The sequence below is a fragment of the Hakea prostrata genome, chromosome 10 (genome assembly GCF_041222555.1).
Source record: "Hakea prostrata isolate BN-2017 chromosome 10, UWA_Hpros_2, whole genome shotgun sequence".
Lineage (NCBI taxonomy): Eukaryota > Viridiplantae > Streptophyta > Magnoliopsida > Proteales > Proteaceae > Hakea > Hakea prostrata.
Window position 1 is genome coordinate 10,441,868 of NC_142609.1, and position 17,442 is coordinate 10,459,309.

Here is a 17,442-nt window from a genome sequence, read left to right on the forward strand (position 1 = left end):
CTTTGAACCATTGAGATTATCATGTAACACATATACGGAAAAGAGATTTTGTTTGAGAGCAGCGTAATTAATAAGCTGTTCGGTGGAACTAACAATTCAAATTCACAGTTCAGTCCAGATTAAATCTAGACCGTTTAATTATGTGATTTAGTTAAGTTTTAACAATCTGCGTGTGGCTTAATTAATGGTCTAGATTTAATATGAACGAAGTAGTGAATCTAGGCCATCGGTTGTACCAAGCAGTGCATTAATTACGTTGCTCCCAAGCAAAATTCACACAAATGAACTTAGGAATTGTTTGTCTTACCAACCCCATGAAAATGATTCAAAAAATTTACGAAAATTATTGTCACACAATCAAAATGTTTACATTTTAATTTGAGGGTGGTAAAGGAGTTGATGAGGGTCTGGCTTGGGTTCTGCGCATCAAGCCACACATTTCCAGCGATTATATCGAAATTTCAATCTCGACCGTCGAAATTCGACGGTCGAGATCGAATATGATGGCCAAAATCTCGGCTTGACGTTAATGCGCATGACCTAAGCTTTTTCCAAGGAAAAGATACGAAGGGACGAAGTTTCAGACCCAGAATCTCCTTTATCTTATTGCTTCTATGGATAAAAGTGCCACCACTTGCCTTTATACATAAGGGTACTACCACTCAGTCAAAAGTAAATCCACCATTAATTTCATGTGAAAAAAAACATTTCAAAAGAGTGTATCATTGGCTTCAAGACTTATATAAATTAGTGAAATGACGTATCTCACCCCCATGAAAATTTGAAATCATGAACCCCACCTGACTGCCCTCATGCATGCATAAGGGCCACACCGGTCCACAAAAATCACTTCATGTTAAAATAGATAAAAAGCACGTGGGGCCATATGGTGTCTTAAGTTAAGAACATGACAAACCTTATATATAAGTTATAATATTTAAACGTACAAGCATGATTAAGGTTGGTAAAAAAAACATAAAAAAGTATCCATACTAAGATTGTGATACCAAGTGGGTCCCACGTACAAAAAGTAAAATCCATCTATTCAAATCTATCAACCAATGAAATTGCAATATCAAAAAGTCAACTCATCCAACAAAGGAAAATCCAGTGACAGTGATAGCAAAGAAAGAAGAACATTGTCAACAAATCACACCCACATCAAAATCCAATGTGGGACCCATCAAGTTAGCTGTCATTAGTGTTATCCCTTAATCGCCCTCTTAACCACCACTTAAATCTTAATTACTCATTAACCCATTCATTAGCCTTCCCAGTAATGATGATGGACTATGGAAAAGCCAAGAAAATGACAAAATTCCCAAATCATTCAAATCTTTTCTCTTTCTTTCCCAAAAGCTTCTTTGTGACCACGGGGTTTTAGTTTAACGGTTGGGTTTCCTTTATACCCTTTCAAAGGTGGAGATTTAAGAGTCGAAAGGGTGCGCAGTGTTCACCCTAGGCGTATGGTAGCCACCTAAGTATGAATTCCCTCTAAAGTCGCAATTCTGACACGGTCGGCGAGTCAGACGGGTCAGCTTCCTAACACGCGCCTCATTTCTTAGTACAAAAACATGCGATTGTTCAATGACCATAATACCCCTCAAACTATAAAAATATTTTCATAATTTCGACTGGCTACAAGAAAAGCTTAATTAAGTTTAAATAATTATAAATAAAGAAAACGAGGAAGGAAAGGAGAATGGGCAACAGCCAAGCTTTCCAAAGTTCAAACCTTTTTCCCATCTCTCACTGTCCCTCTCTCTCTCTCTATATCATTTCTTTCCTTTCTCTGATTGTCTCTCCTTTTGTTCTTCTTACCCTTTTTAAGAAATCTCTTCCGAACCCAAGAGTCAAAAATCTTCTTCCTGAACTTACGCCATTAACAGATTCAATCTGCTTCTCTCTGAAGGTGAAACATTTAGAGATTCACTAGATATCCCACCATTTGTTGTTTCAATACTGCTGCTTCTGTTGCTGCTATTGTAGCTCAAAAGTGTTGCTGCTTCAAGTACTCCATTTGGGCTTGATGGAGGAATAGAATTCTTGACCTCGTGAATTAGCTCATGACACTTCAACACTCTCTCCTGCGTTGCAGAAGCAAACTGATCAAAAATCACAAAGCTTAATCAAGACAATTCAGGTTCTGGGTTTTGTTTGTTTTGTTACCTGATTTAAGTCAGAGGAGGAACAAGAGTCAATGGCATTGTTCAAATCAATGAATTGGATATCTCCAGCTATTGAGATTGCGACAGCTAATGCGATCTCTGATGGACGAAATTCAAGGAACTCGACGCCTGCCCATCAACGGAGACGAATCAAAATCTGTCATAACTCATAATATCGATTTTTCTCATTTTTTTTTTTTTTGGTAAAGAATGAAGTTGACTTTACCTTTGGTCGTCAGTAGAATTAGCTCGACCGATCGGGAAACGATGAACTTGGAATCTGGGCCTTCTGGGTTTGTCAATCTCTGCAAGAAATACTCGATGAACGAGAGAGGGGTAACTGCATTAGTCCTCCACTTCAGTACTGATAGTAAGAGAAGCTCCATTCTCTGAATCGTTTTCGGTTCGAATATCAAATTTCCTTCAATCACCTGCAAGTTTGAGTACTATAAAGCCCCATTTTAGGAGTCCCATTTTCACCAGTTCCGATGATTATTAGATGATGTGTACCTGTAAATCTACAGACATTGGAACACCGGTTTCTTCCATTTTTGCTGCAACAGACAAGCAAGACACGGACAACAACTGATACTTCCATGAATCCTTATCCCTACTCCCACGCTACAAATTGATGAAGCAAAAACGAATTCATAGCCAGAAATGAAAAAAAGAAGAAAATACTACTCATCATCGTCCAAGTTAAGGTTCAGAATAACTTACCGCAAGTTCATACTCCGATAAGAATCGATCCAGGTAATTAACAGCTAAACAGGCAGTCAGTGGTTCAAAGCTATAATGGCGATAAACCTTCACAGAAATCAAATCGCCATGAAACACTTGTCCCACGAAAACTAAAGAAAAAGCCAAGTAAAACAGAGACCATAGGAACCTGAATAATCGAAACCCACCTTGTAAATCCAATCAACCGAGTCGTTACGAGCAGAGACATCGAGGCCTCCGGATTGAAGCCTCCGAAGATAATCATTCCTGGGCATCATTTCTTTTTCTTTCTCAAGAAGCTTTGAAACTACTGCGTAATCAACAAAAGAATCACCCATCAACAGCTGCTGCAGCTTCTTTTGAGGATCACTCTGGTATTCTTCCTCGTCTATATCGATGAGTTTGTAATCTTCGTCGCAGAGTAGGCCTGTAAAGCAATCCATCTCCCTGTAATGTCGACCCTTTCGCTCTCAGAGAAGTTAATTTACGTTTCAGGAATCCGCCATTAAAGCGCTGAAGAAGCTTCCCTCGAAGAGAGACAAGAACAGAGAGAGGCAGAGAGAGAGAAAGAGAGATTTCGTGAAACGGGCAAAGCCCAAGTTTCGGGGAGTAAAGAGGGGCTCGACTGAGAGAGGTGGCGCCTCAAGGAAAGCTTTTGTGGTTTGGGAGAATAATTAAGAATAACTGAGAAATTTTGATATTGTGTGGTGTGTTTATACGGAATTATAGATGTCGGATCAATCACTAACATTAGGTGTGAATGATGGATCATATGGGAGAACTGATAACTAATCAACGGGTACGATTCGTCCACGTGGTGGCCAAAATTTGCCAGATTAACTGAGTTGACCAGGAATTGGATAATGACAGCCAAGATCGGCCGGGTTGAGTTCATTGGGTTTCTCTCTCATATGTATATAAACGACACACGTGTATGAAACTTTCACCATCTCAAGCTGATCTCGTTTACCCAAAAGAAAAAGAGAAAAAAATTAATTTCAATTTTTATTTTTGAAATAGCTTTTTAAGGTCTCCGAGCAACACGTGTTGATATGATTTGTCATCAAATTTTTTTCATATGGATAGAAATTTGTCATCAAATCTCCCTCACCCCCACTTAGCGTACGGTAACAGGGGTCGACTTCACTGTTGCGGACGGTCGAGATCGAAATTTTAAAATTTTGTCCGAGATTGCGATCTCGACCGTCAGTTTTTTAAAATTGTGAAAATATATTTTTTGAAAATGAACAGTCGAAACCGAAATCTTGATTGAAATCTCGATCTCGACCATTAATTGCAAGTGTTGTGCATTAATTGTACATCACCCAAACAATTTCCAGATAACAGCTTGCCTTGGTGGAGAGCATAGGATTTTGTCACCCCCTCTTTTACTCTCACAAGTCCAATTAGTAATACCAATCTACTTATTAGAAAAAAGAACTTATCCAGGTTAGTAATACTTGGATAAAAAGAACCAAGAACCCTATCTGTTACGGTTCCATCGACGAGACCATGCATGCAAAGCCATGTGGGCTAGGGGAATCATGGCTCAGTGAGTTCAAATCAACTCTAGGTCAAGAGAGAACAATGTGTTCCCCTAACGCTTTTGAACCATACAAAAGCAATGAGACTTAAGTAGGGCTCACTAAAATTTCACCTTTTTTTTTTTTTTGGCTCAATATTTACTAGTAGGTCCCACCATTATTGTTTAGTGCGAAAGCATCAGGAGAGCACATTGATCTCCCCTAACGAAGAGGTGATCTAGACTCGCACTCAACGAGGTGCGACAAACACCTGTGTATTTGCGTGATTAGGCACTGTGAAGAAAGGGAATAATTTGTGAAGGAAGAGGCGAAATAATAATATTAGGTTTAAGGGTGGGATTGACTATTTGTTATAAGAATCAGGGATTAAATCATTTTGTGGCTCTATATATATAGCTCCAGAAGGATAACTCAAATGAACTCATGGTTTTGAACTGAGTATCATTGATATGGAAACTGATATAGTAGTAGATGTGATATTGGTAGCAATGAATAACTTATCATTAATATTTCGTCAAAAGTTAAATCTTTGAATTACATTATCCTTTTTCCTTCACCATACCGCCGATGCAATATCGGTGTAACGTCAATCGCTAATTAATTATAAGGTTGGAATATTATGAAAACAAATAATATTTCGAACTATATAATGTAGAGCAATGAATACAAGTTAATTAAGTAAACACAAAGAAATGGTAAAATTATGATGTTCATTAAAAATATTAATCATGAGGCAATTAAGAGTACTTCATTTTTATTTTTATTTTCTTTCTCTAGTGATCTAGAAGACTAGAACTACTTTGTTCATACATTTTGTATGATTTTTTGTTAAGAAATTTTTAGGAACATCCCAAAATAATTGGTGAAAAGCATAAATATCCCAAAGCTATGCCAAATTGGCAATCACCCCATTTTCTGTTAGAAACTTTACAAGAAATGAAGAATATACTCTTAATTATATTATTTTATAGGAATAATTACGGTTGTCCCCTGTAATTTGATTTTATTACTAATAAAACCCTGTTCTTTATGAAATTACTGTTGCCCCCCTTCCTTATAATGGTGTTAAGTTGCCGTTAAGTTTGAATATGTAATGTCTAATTTGCCTTCATTAAAATTAAGAAATCAAAAGACAATTCTACCCCATTTATAAAACCAGATTAAATGTCAATTTTACCCTAAACTTCATTTATTATGAATTAATGAAATGGACAAAATCCAAATCCGATTTGGTTTCCCACCTTCACAAAACTTCATTTATTTTGAATTAAAGAAATGAGCAAAATCCAAATCCGATTTGGTTTCCCACTTTCACTAAACTTCAATTATTTTGAATTAAAAAAATGAACAAAATCCAAATCCAATTTGGTTTCCCACCCTCACTAAACTTCATTTATTTTGAAAAATTTTTAGGTGATATTCAGTTTCCAATTTGAGTTGAATTCGATTTTCCTTCCTCTTCTGTTTCTATTTGAGTTTTATTAAATCATTATTTATTTATTTATTTATTTATTTTTTTGAGAATAAAACGGAATATATATATATATATATTCTTTTTTGTCCACAATTAATTAAGGGTACTACTGTAACTTGACAAAAGGGTAAATAAGTAAAGAGATAAGTATAAGGGTATTTTGGGGTTTTTGAGAAAATATAAAGATGCCACATCATCAGTTAACTAATGGAACTTAACGGTAGGGGGCAAAAGTAATTATAGATAAAGTTGAAGGTTGGATTAGTAATTTTGAAAAGTACAGGGGATACAATAGTAATAAAATCAAAGTACAGGGGGCCAATAGTAATTATCCCTATTTTATACCTTATAATATAGAATGGCAAATTGATGAGGAATAAGGAATTTATGGAGGAAGAAATAAGGTGAAATTTAGGATTCCATTTTTTAAGGGCAACATTGTAAAGTCACAAGAGAATAAAAGTATAATAGGAATTATGAAATTATCTAACTATGGCACAACGAAATTTGCAAACAACGTATACCATTGTGAAAGTAAGAGACATGTTAGGGTGTCTGTCCAATTTGATATATTTTTTAGGTGACTATGCATTTTGTCAATTGTCTTGGAGTGTTTTGAAAATTTTTCCTTTTTTATCTAGAAATACATTATGCATGATTGAGGATAATAAATAATCATAATAATTTTACATGGATAATCAAAATGTTGATGGCTATTCTCTCTAGTTATTCTATATATTTAATTATCTTTTGAGACAATGATTTTTTATTTATCTTGTTTTGAAGAATAATTTTGATATACTGGAGGCAATTGAAATAATATTAACTTATAAGAAGAAAATCTTTGGTAAATTTTCATTTCTAATTTCATAACACTATGAACTAAATTAGATTGTTTATTTTTAATGAGTTGAATGATTATTCACCAAAAAAGGAAGAACAATTATTCAAATCCTTCAATCTCAAAATTTCATATATTTCAATACACATATTAGGTGATTCTTGACATTTTTTTTATTTATTATGAATAATAGTTTTGAAGCATTCTTATATTAGAATTAGTTGAATAAAGTTAAAATTTTGCAACTATCGAGTAAAGTTGTATTGAAATTATTGTAGTATTAAATTAATCTAAAAGATGACTTTTTAATATTTGCTGACATTCTAATTTTGGTTAAGAATTATATAATTTTTTCTCTTCCATACTAGTGTAGAAGTAACTTATCTTATTTCTATAATTGAGAAGAGGGGAGAAAATAATTAAATAGTTGATTAAATAAAATGAGAAGAAATGGAAGAAAAAAAATTAATCAGCACAGAGGAAATAAAATATTTATTAAGTAATTATGTATTATTGAAAATTAAAAATAAAATTACAATTAATATTAATTTTTATTATGTTGTTAAATAGAGTTAGAGTTTTGGATATTATTTATTATTGTATGTAAATCAAATGAATAAGGATATTTGAGGGAATAGAAATGTAGTCATTTTTCTTATGTTCATGCTTCTACAATAATAGTATGATGTAGGGGTTTTAGTTTTGATTTTGGTTCACTTTTAATAGTTTAGATTAGTTCTGATATAAAGTTCTATCTTCAGATGGTTGCTGTGCTAGACCGTGGAGTTAATAAAGAGACACCCGATCGTGTTATTTTGCATTGTCCCTTTGCTAAGGTAGTATGGTTTGGCAAATGCACTCTGTTAAACATCACAAGGACGCCCACTTAGTGAAGAGGCTTCTTTCCAGTTGAAATCTATTGCTTCTTATTCAACTTTGTCATTGTTGTTGGCATAAGCTTTTATCCCCCAACAGAGGTTTTTGAACGAGTTATAGTAACATTCTCAGAGTTTCGACTGACAAAGAAAACATCAGAGAGAGGAGGGAAAATTTTATTTATAGGACGGTTTTGAATCTCCAACACCACCACAGATAAAGATTAATTTACATGCACAACTTGGAAAAAATGGAAGATTAAAGGGGATATTGGAGTGACTTGCAAATACTAACAAGGAAGCCTATGATTCTTTCACTTGTGAGGGTGAACTGTAGCATAGTTTGAAGGGGGATGTTACCATGTATGAAGGTCTATCAGAAGCACTTCAAATGAATTTGAAAAACTAAATGATGGTGAACATCTTATTAACCTTACTTAATAATAATTTTATACATTCATTAATATACTTGTATAAATAAAAATAATTAATTTATAATAATAAATTATAAACAACTCTTGATTTATTTATGAATTCTTTTAAAAGAAAATTCAATTTATGAATTCATGTTTAAATAAATTTAATTTCAATTTTTATTTTTGAAATAGCTTTTTAAGGTTTTCGAGCGACAAGTATTGATATGATTGTCATTAAATATTTTTCTTTTGGGTAGAAATATGTTATCAAATGTCACTCACCTCCACCCAGCGTACGGGTAATAGGGACTTGACTTCAGTGCTACCGACGGTCGAGATCGACATCTCGCCCGAGAATTCGATCTTAACCGTCTATTTTTCAAAAGTGTAAGAATACACTTTTCAAAAATGAATGGTCAAAATCGAAATCTCGGTGGAGATCTCAATCTCGACCGTTAGGTGTAGGTGTTGGGTAACAACTTGCCTGGCGGAGAGCCATATGGATTTTCTCACCCCCTCTTTTTCTCTCACAAGTCCAATTACATCTCTATCATGAGAGAATAATGTGGTTCCTTGCACTTCTAATGGTGGAACCAACCTCTGAATACCAACAAAATATATTAGAGGTGAGATCTCCATTGGGTCTTACATGGATCCCACTCTCGTTGTGTATTTCTTCCAAACAAAAAATAAAATGAATTAACTCTTAGTTCTCTCCTTTCTATCCCCTAAAACGTAATACTATGGCAAACCCTAGTGAAGATTTCTCCATAGGAAATAAGAAGAAAAGTGTGAAGGGTGATAAATTGAAATCACCTGTAATTGAGGATATAAGTGAGATGGGTTTTGGAGTGATGATAGTCATGAGAGTGGTAAGGTGTTGGAGAAATAATTGAATTATTTTCTCTCTAGTGGATGTAGGCAATCTTGCTAAACCATATTAAGTTTCTTGAATGTGGTTTATTGATGTTATTTCTCGTAGATGTACATATGTCCCCATCAAGTATGTGATAATTAATTATATTTGATTTATTAGTTAAAGAACCAAGCACCCTATCTATTATGATACTCCAAAAAAACACCCTATCTGTTAGGTCAAGCGGTTAAAGACCCGCCCTCCCACATTAGCGATTGTATTGCAAAACTGACACGTATCGCCAGCTCAGCACGGAGATTGTGTTTGAAAACAGACATGCATAATCACATTCAAGTAAGTAATACATGGAATGGAGCTCCTAGCATACTTCAAATTGCTTGGGTGCTACATGCACATAATCGCGCAGCACCTGCAGTGAAACCGAAATTTCGATCTCGACTGTTCGCAGCACTGCATTGAAGTCGAGCTGTAAGGTATCAAACCTTGCACATAATGGATCCACATTGAGATTTCTCCTGTGGACCCATGCCTACTGAAAGAGGAAATATTGTAATGGCTGTTACCACTGTGTAAGCTACACTAGATTTTTTTTTCTTTCTTTTCTTTTAGTGTTTGTATTACAAGAGTTAAAAGTATGAATGATATAAAGATTGAAACTAGGTTTACATGATTAAGATGAATGTTTGGATTGCACCTCTTGAGTGTGAGTTTGTGTGAGATCTTGATAATATGCCTATGAAGATGAAGCTGGAGTATAACTCTGATCATTATCCTTTACACCCAGTACTGTTGTCGAGGCAACATCATGCCATGCAGAAGCATCCACATTGCTCAACAAGTGCTAAGCCATTTTCACCGAGTACATTAATTATTTTCCTTCCAACAGACCATTCTAATACATCTGGCTTTGCATCCCAAGAATTAGGATGCTCTACCCATGGTGGTATCGATTTTATAAATATGTCAAATAGTATCAATTTTATTGGATGAGTTAGGTTCTCTTTGGCATGGTTTATATTTATGTTTAAAACATATTTAAGAATAATCAATTATGGTAGTACGTTACATATAATAAAGAATAATCGCTTAGCTAATCCAGATATAATGTTTATATAACAAGAAATAAATTTGGTATGGCTAGTTAAATAATATATTATATTATCATCAATTTGGTTTTGGGTTGATTTCAAAATTATCATTTTATTATTTTTTAGTTTTAGTGAAGGGACTGGTTTTAACTTACGATATAGCAATAAAACACCACATGCATATGCATGGAAAAATATCAAACAAAGAAGGAGAGTAATATATCTCACATATATAGCATGTTAATTAATCTAAAAAAAAAACATTGTAATTAATTAATTTTTAAATTTATGCCCAGAATTACTAATAGATCTTATAATACTCTATAGACAACGGACATTTGGAAAAACTGATCATAATTAAGTTGGCCCAACCTCAACTAGATAAACCCATCTCATATATACTCTTAGGTTACCATTAGTTATAAGGTTTGATGTATTATGAAAGCAAATAATATTTTGAACTATATAACGTAAAGCAATGAATACAAGTGAATTAAGTAAACACAAAAAAATGTTTAAAATTATCATGTTCATTAAAAATGTTAATCACACGAGGCATTTAAGAGTACTTCATTCTTTTTTTCTTTCTCTAGTGATCTATAACTGTTTTCTTCATACATTATGTCTGATTTTTTGTTGAAAAGTTTTTAGGAACACCCCAAAATAATTGGTAAAAAACATAAATACCCCCAAACTACACCAAATTGGCAGTCACCCCATTTTCTTTTATAAACTTTAATTAGTTACAAGAAATAAATAATATACTCTTAGTTGTATTATTTTGTACATTATAATAATGGCAAAATGAGAAAGAAGAAGGAATTCATGGAGGGAAAAATAAGATGAAATTTAGGATTCCACTTTTTAGAGACAACATTGTAAAGTTACAAAAGAATAAGAGTATAATAGAAATTATGAAATTATCTAACCATGACATAACGAAATTTGCAAATAACGTATACGATTGCGAAAATAAGAGACATGTTAGGGTGTTTGTCCAATTTGATATATTCTTTAGGTAACTATGCTTTTTACCAATTGTCTTGGGGTGAAATGAAAATTTTCATTTTTTATCTAGAAATACATTATGCATGACTTAGGATAATAAATAATATTATAAACTTTGCATGGATAATCAAAATGTTGATGGCTATTCTCTCTAGTTCTTTTATATATTTAATTATATTTTAAAACATGGTTTTTTATTTATCTTTTTTTGAAGAATAAGTTTGATATACTGGAGGCAATTGAAATAATATTAACTTAAATGAAGAAAATCTTTGGTAAAATTTTATTTCTAATTTCATAACAATATGAATTAAATTATATATTTTTATTTTTAATGAGTTGAATGATTATTCAAATCCTTCAACCTCAAAGTTTCATATATTTCAATATATATATTAGGTGATTCTTGACATTTTTTATTATTATTATGAATAATAGTTTTAAAGTATTCTTATATTAGAATTAGTTGAATAAAGATAAAATTTTGCAACTATGGAGTAAAATTGTATTAAAAGTATTGTGGTATTAGATTAATCTAAAAGATGACTTTTTAATATTCATTGACATTTTAATTTTGGTTAAAAATTAGATAATTTTTTTCTTTTGAATAGAAGTAACTTATCTTCTTATCTCCTCTCCTATAATTGAGAGGAGGGGAGAAAATAATTAAATAGTTGAGTTAAATAAAATGAGAAGAAATGGAAGAAAAAAAATTAATCAACATAGAAGAAATAAATATTTATTAAGTAATTATGCATTATTGAAATTTGGAAAATGGAGTTTCAATTAATATTAATTATTATTATGTTGTTAAATAAAGTTAGAGTTTTGGGTATTGTTTATTAGTATAAGTAAATTAAATGATTAAGGATTTTTGAGGAAATAGAAATGTAGACATTTCTCTTACGTTCATGCTTCTATAATAATGGTATGATGCGGGCTTTAGTTTTGATTTTGGTTCATTTTGTTAGTTTAGATTAGTTCTGATATAAAAGTCTGTTTTCAGATGGTTGTTGTACAAGATGTGGAGTTGATAAAGAGACGCCCGAACTTGTTATTTTGCATTGTCGCTTTGCTAAGACAGTATGATTTGGCAAATACATTCTATTAAAGAATACATGAACGACCACTTGGTGAAGAGGCTTCTAAACAACTGAAATTTATTGACTGTTATTTGACTTCGTCATTGTGTTTGGTATAAGGTTTTATCCCCAACAGAGGTTTTTGATCGAACTATAGCAACATCCTCAGGGAGAGGAGTTATATTTGTTAAGGGCGGCCCCAACACGCGAAGCAAGGAAACATCAAGGAGAGGAGCCGCGGAGGAATTTTGAGGAATTATGGCTGTGGTAATCGGATCGGATTCGGTCGATAGTGGAGAACGCTCCAACACCACCATGGAGATTAAAGGGATAGCTATTCGTCAAAGGTGATATTGCAAATACCTTACCACTTGAGGTAGGTCAAAGCCTAGTGTTATGTTAATAAAGCTAATTTATCTGTGAAGGTGAACTGTAGCAGTAGTTTGAAAGGGAAAACTATAGCCATGTATGGAGGTCTATGGAAAACAGTTCAAATAAATTTGAAAAACTGAATAATAGTAAACATCTTATGGACCAAATGAAAATTATTTGTGAGAGACTTCTATCAATAAAGTGTTATTAATTTCAATGTATAAGGTAACCCAATACCTAAAAATACAATACTAATAAATGGAACCACAATCTCAAACAGTTATTACTAAAAACTTTTATTAACATCTTTTCAGGGGTTGAAATTTCATTTGGTTAAGTATGGTTGACATAGAAGCAAGAAGTTACAGCCACGGGCAAAAACCTGCCTTAGATATAAAATAGTTAACCCCTTAATAGATAAAACTACCCCCTCTGAGATGTATTTTCATGTGTCTATAAGCTGATCTACAGTCTACAAACCGCAGTTTCTCCAAAAAAAAAAAAAAAAAGTTAGTTATTGTTCTTCTCCCCCACAAAAGTATCTATGGTAATTTAGTCTCTTTTTTGTATTAATTCTCATTCTCTATTATGCCTATTTAAAATAAAAAATGATAGTAAGCAAATGAAATAAGAGAAAAATAAAAAATAAAAAGGGAAGGGGTAGCTGAACGTATGTGTGAATATGTTAACTAAACGACTCTGAATTTCTATCATCAGATCTGTTAACTAAATCTGAATCGTTCAATAAATTTCATATTTTTTCATATTGAAATCTCAATCTTAGTGGAGATATCGATCTCAACCGTTAGCTACAAGTGTTGTGCATTAATTGCACAGCACCCATGCAATTTCAGGGTAACCACTTGCGGTGGTGGAGAGCATATGGATTTTCTCACCCCCTCTTTTCCTCTCACAAGTCCAATTACATCTTCTTCATGAAAGAATAATGTGGTTCCTAGTACTTCTAATGGTGGAACCAACCTCTGAATACCAATAAAATATATATGTTAAGGCTCCATCGCAAGGCCATGCATGCAAAGCAACCATGTGGGCTAGGGGGATCGCGTGCTCAATCAACCCAAATCAGCTCTTGGTCAAGGGAGAACAATGTGTTTCCCTAACGCTTTTAAACCATACAATAGCGGTAGGACTTAAGTTGGGCCCACTAAAATTTCACTTCTTTTTTTTTTTTTTTTTTTTTGCTCAATATTTACTACTAGGTCCTACCACTATTGTGTAATGTGAAAGTATCAGGAGAGCACATTGATCTCCTCTGATGGAGAGGTGATCCAGAGTCGCACTCAACGTGGATGTTGCAAACACTTGTGTATTTGTGTGATTATGCTCTGTAAAGAAAGGGAATAATTTGTAAAGGAAGGGTGAAATGACAATATTAGGTTTAAGGCCAGGGTGGGATTGACTATTTGTAAAGGACATCAATTGTGGCTCTATACATAGCTCCATAAGGGTAACTCAAATGAAGTCATGGTTTTAATACATGGAATTGAACTAAGTATCATTGATAATGGAAACTGATATAGTAGTAGATGTGAAATTGGTAGCAATGAATAACTGATATGTATCGTCAACCCGGCATGAAAACTATGCTTCAAAATAGAACATGCATAATCGCATTCAAGTAATGCATGGAATGGAGTCCCTAATGTACTTAAAATTGCTTGGGTGCCAATTATGCACGACACCTGCAGCAAAACTGAAATTTTGATCTCAACTGTTCGCAGCACTAAAATTGAGCTCTAGTGTACCAAACCTTGCACATAATGAATCCACATTGAGATTTCTCCCGTCGACCCATGCCCACTGAAAGAGGAAATATTATAATGGTTGTTAGCTCTATGTAAGTTACACCTGATTTTTTTTGTTATTTTTTTTGTTTTATTTTTTTTATTTTATTGTTTGTATTACAAGAGTTGAAAGCATGACTAATAAAAAGATTGGATGAGTTGGGTTCTTTTAGGCATAGTTAATATTTATGTTTGAGACATATTTATGGATAATTAATTATGAAAATGGCTTAGCTACTACTAGTGATATAATGTTTATATCACAAGAAATAAATTTGGTATGGCTAGTTAAATAATATATTATATTATCATCAATTTGATTTTGGGTTGATTTCAGAATTTTTTTCTTTTTTTATTTTTAATTTTTAGTTTTTAGTGAAGGGTACTAGTTTTAACTTACTATGTAGCAATAAAATTCCACATGCATATGCGCAAGTAGCTATATATGAGGTATTGGAAAAATATCAAACAAAGAAAGAGAGCAATATATCTCACATATATGTGACATGTTAATTAATCTTAAAAAAAAGACATTGTAATTAATTAGTCTTCAAATTTATGCACAAAATTACTAATACATCTTATAATACTCTTTCTATAGACTTTGGACATTTGGTAAAATTTTTCAAAATTAGGTTGGGCCAGCTTAGAAATGTTAAAATTATGATGTTCATTAAAAATGTTAATCACGTGAGGCATTTATTTAAGAGTACCTCATTTTTGTTTTTATTTTTTTCTTTCTCTAGTGATCTAGAACTATTTTGTTCATACATTATGTATGATTTTTTGTTAAGAAATTTTAAGAACACCCCCAAAATAATTTGTGAAACACATAAATACCCCAAAACTACGCCAAATTGGCAATCACCCCCATTTTCTTTTAGAAACTTTAATTAGTTACAAGAAATGAAGAATATACTCTTATTTGTACTACTTTATACCTTAAATATAAAATGGCAAATTGATGAAGAATAAGGAATTCATGGAGGAAGAAATAAGATGAAATTTAGGATTCTATTTTTTAGTGGCAACATTGTAAAGTCAAAGGAAAATAAAAATATAATAGGAATTATGAAATTATCTAATCATGACATAACAAAATTTGCAAACAACGTATACCATTGTGAAAGTAAGAGACATGTTAGGGTGTCTATCCAATTTGATATATTTTTTAGGTTACTATGCTTTTTGCCAATTGTCTTGGGGTGTTATGAAAGTTTTTCCTTTTCAATCTAGAAATACATTATGCATGATTGAGGATAATAAATAATCATAAAAAATTTGTATACATAATCAAAATGTTGATGGCTATTCTCTCTGGTTATTCTATATATTTAATTATATTTTAACACAATGGTTTTTTATTTATCTTTTTTTGAAGAATAAGTTTGATATACTGGAGGCAATTGAAATATTTTAACTTAGGGAGGGGTTTAAAAAAAAAAAACCACCAAACCCCCCCCCCCCCCCGGGGGGGGGAAACCCCAACAAAAAAAAAAAAAAAAACACAAAAAAAAAAAAAAAACCCCACTAAAAACCCCCCCCCCCCATAAGAAGAAAACGTTGAGGTGAGTTGAAAAGGGGGCTGAAACAGCGGGGAATAGTCACTTTAGAAGAAAATCTTTGGTAAATTTTTATTCTTAATTTCATAACCATATGAATTAAATTAGAAAGTTTATTTTTAATGAGTAAATGATTATTCACCAAAAAAAAAAAAAAGAATGATTATTCAAATCCTTCAATCTCAAAATTTCATATATTTCAAGTTGTATTGAAGTTATTATGCGACTATGCAGTAAAGTTGTATTGAAGTTATTATGGTATTAGATTAATCTAAAACATGACTTTTTAATATTTACTAACATTCTAATTTTGGTTAAGAATTAGATAATTTTTTCTCTTCCATAGTAGTGTAAAAGTAACTTATCTTATTTCCTCCATTGAGAAAAGGGGAGAAAACAATTAAATAGTTGAATTAAATAAAATGAGAAGAAATGGAAGAAAAAATTTAATAACACATAAGAAATAAAATATTTATTAAGTAATTATGTATTATTAAAAATTAAAAATAGAAGTACAATTAATATTATGTTGTTAAATAAAGTTAGAGTTTTAAGTTCTATTTATTATTATATGTAAATCAAATGAATAAGGATTTTTGAGGAAATAGAAATGTACCCACTTCTCTTGGGTTCATGCTTCTATAATAATATTATGATGTGGGCTTTAGTTTTGATTTTGGTTCACTTTTAATAGTTTAGATTAGTTCTGATATAAAGGTCTGTCTTCAGATGGTTGCTGTCCTACACATGGAGTTGATAAAGAGACACCCGATCACATTATTTTGCATTGTCTCTTTGCTAAATTAGTATGGTTTGACAAATACACTCTGTTAAATAATACTTAGATGCGCCTTTGATGAAGAGACTTCTTTTTCAGTTGAAATGTATTGCTTCTTATTCAACTTCGTCATTGTGGTTGGCATAAGGTTTTATCCCCAAAAGGGGTTCTTGAACAACCTATAGCAACATTCTCAGAGTTTATGCAGACAAAGACAACATCAGGGAGAAGATGACCAAATTTTATTTATGGATCTGCCTGTTTCCTGGGAACCTCCAACACCACCATAGTTAAAGATTAATTTAAATGAAAGGTGGAAAAAACAGGTATTAGAGTGATTTGAAAATAATAAGAAAGAAACCTGTGTTTGATTTATCTGAAATGAACAATAGCCATGAATTGAAGTATATTGGAAACACTTCAAATGGACTTGGAACTACATAATGGTGAAATCGGACTGCTTCACTTTAGTGAAGCTGTGTAGATTTGTGTAGATTTATCTTTTTAACCCTGCTTAATAATAATTTTACACATTCATTAATGATTCTTGTATAAACAAAAATAATTAATTTATAAAATAAATTACACTGGCACCCCAAAATAGAAGCCTTAAAACACTAACACCCTACTTTATGTTTGAAAAGCACAAATACTCCAAAATTAGATTTTCATTGGTTATATTGTCAAATTTATCTCTAAGAACAGTTAAATCACTGTTTATTTTCAAAAATACCCTATAATAAACAGTGTCTTAAAGGTTTGTGGATGTGAATGTAGTTCCGTTCTTCTCCCCCTCAAAAGTAAGGCGAATCCATGGTAATTTAATAATGAA

At 32.3% G+C, this 17,442-nt stretch overlaps 1 protein-coding gene across 1 annotated transcript; it reads right to left on the reverse strand.

Annotated features, from left to right (window-relative positions):
* Positions 1-1,610: 1,610 nt before the first annotated feature.
* On the reverse strand, positions 1,611-3,497 carry LOC149001856 (cyclin-D4-1-like). Its single transcript, XM_089137886.1, has 6 exons — positions 3,077-3,497; positions 2,889-2,975; positions 2,679-2,789; positions 2,395-2,599; positions 2,170-2,297; positions 1,611-2,087 (listed from the first exon to the last, which is right to left on the reverse strand). Exons 1-6 carry the CDS (start codon positions 3,329-3,331, stop codon positions 1,875-1,877), a joined length of 999 nt encoding a protein of 332 aa, XP_088994012.1. The 5' UTR covers positions 3,332-3,497; the 3' UTR covers positions 1,611-1,874.
* Between the last annotated feature and the right edge of the window lie 13,945 nt (positions 3,498-17,442).

Coding starts and splice junctions, on each gene's coding strand:
- LOC149001856 (XM_089137886.1), bottom strand. CDS start 3,331: ATGGATTGCTTTACAGGCCTACTCTGCGACGAAGATTACAAACTCATC. Junction 2,600..2,678: donor CAATGTCTGTAGATTTACAG/GTACACATCATC, acceptor TCAAACTTGCAG/GTGATTGAAGGAAATTTGAT. Junction 2,298..2,394: donor AATTCTACTGACGACCAAAG/GTAAAGTCAACT, acceptor GTTGATGGGCAG/GCGTCGAGTTCCTTGAATTT.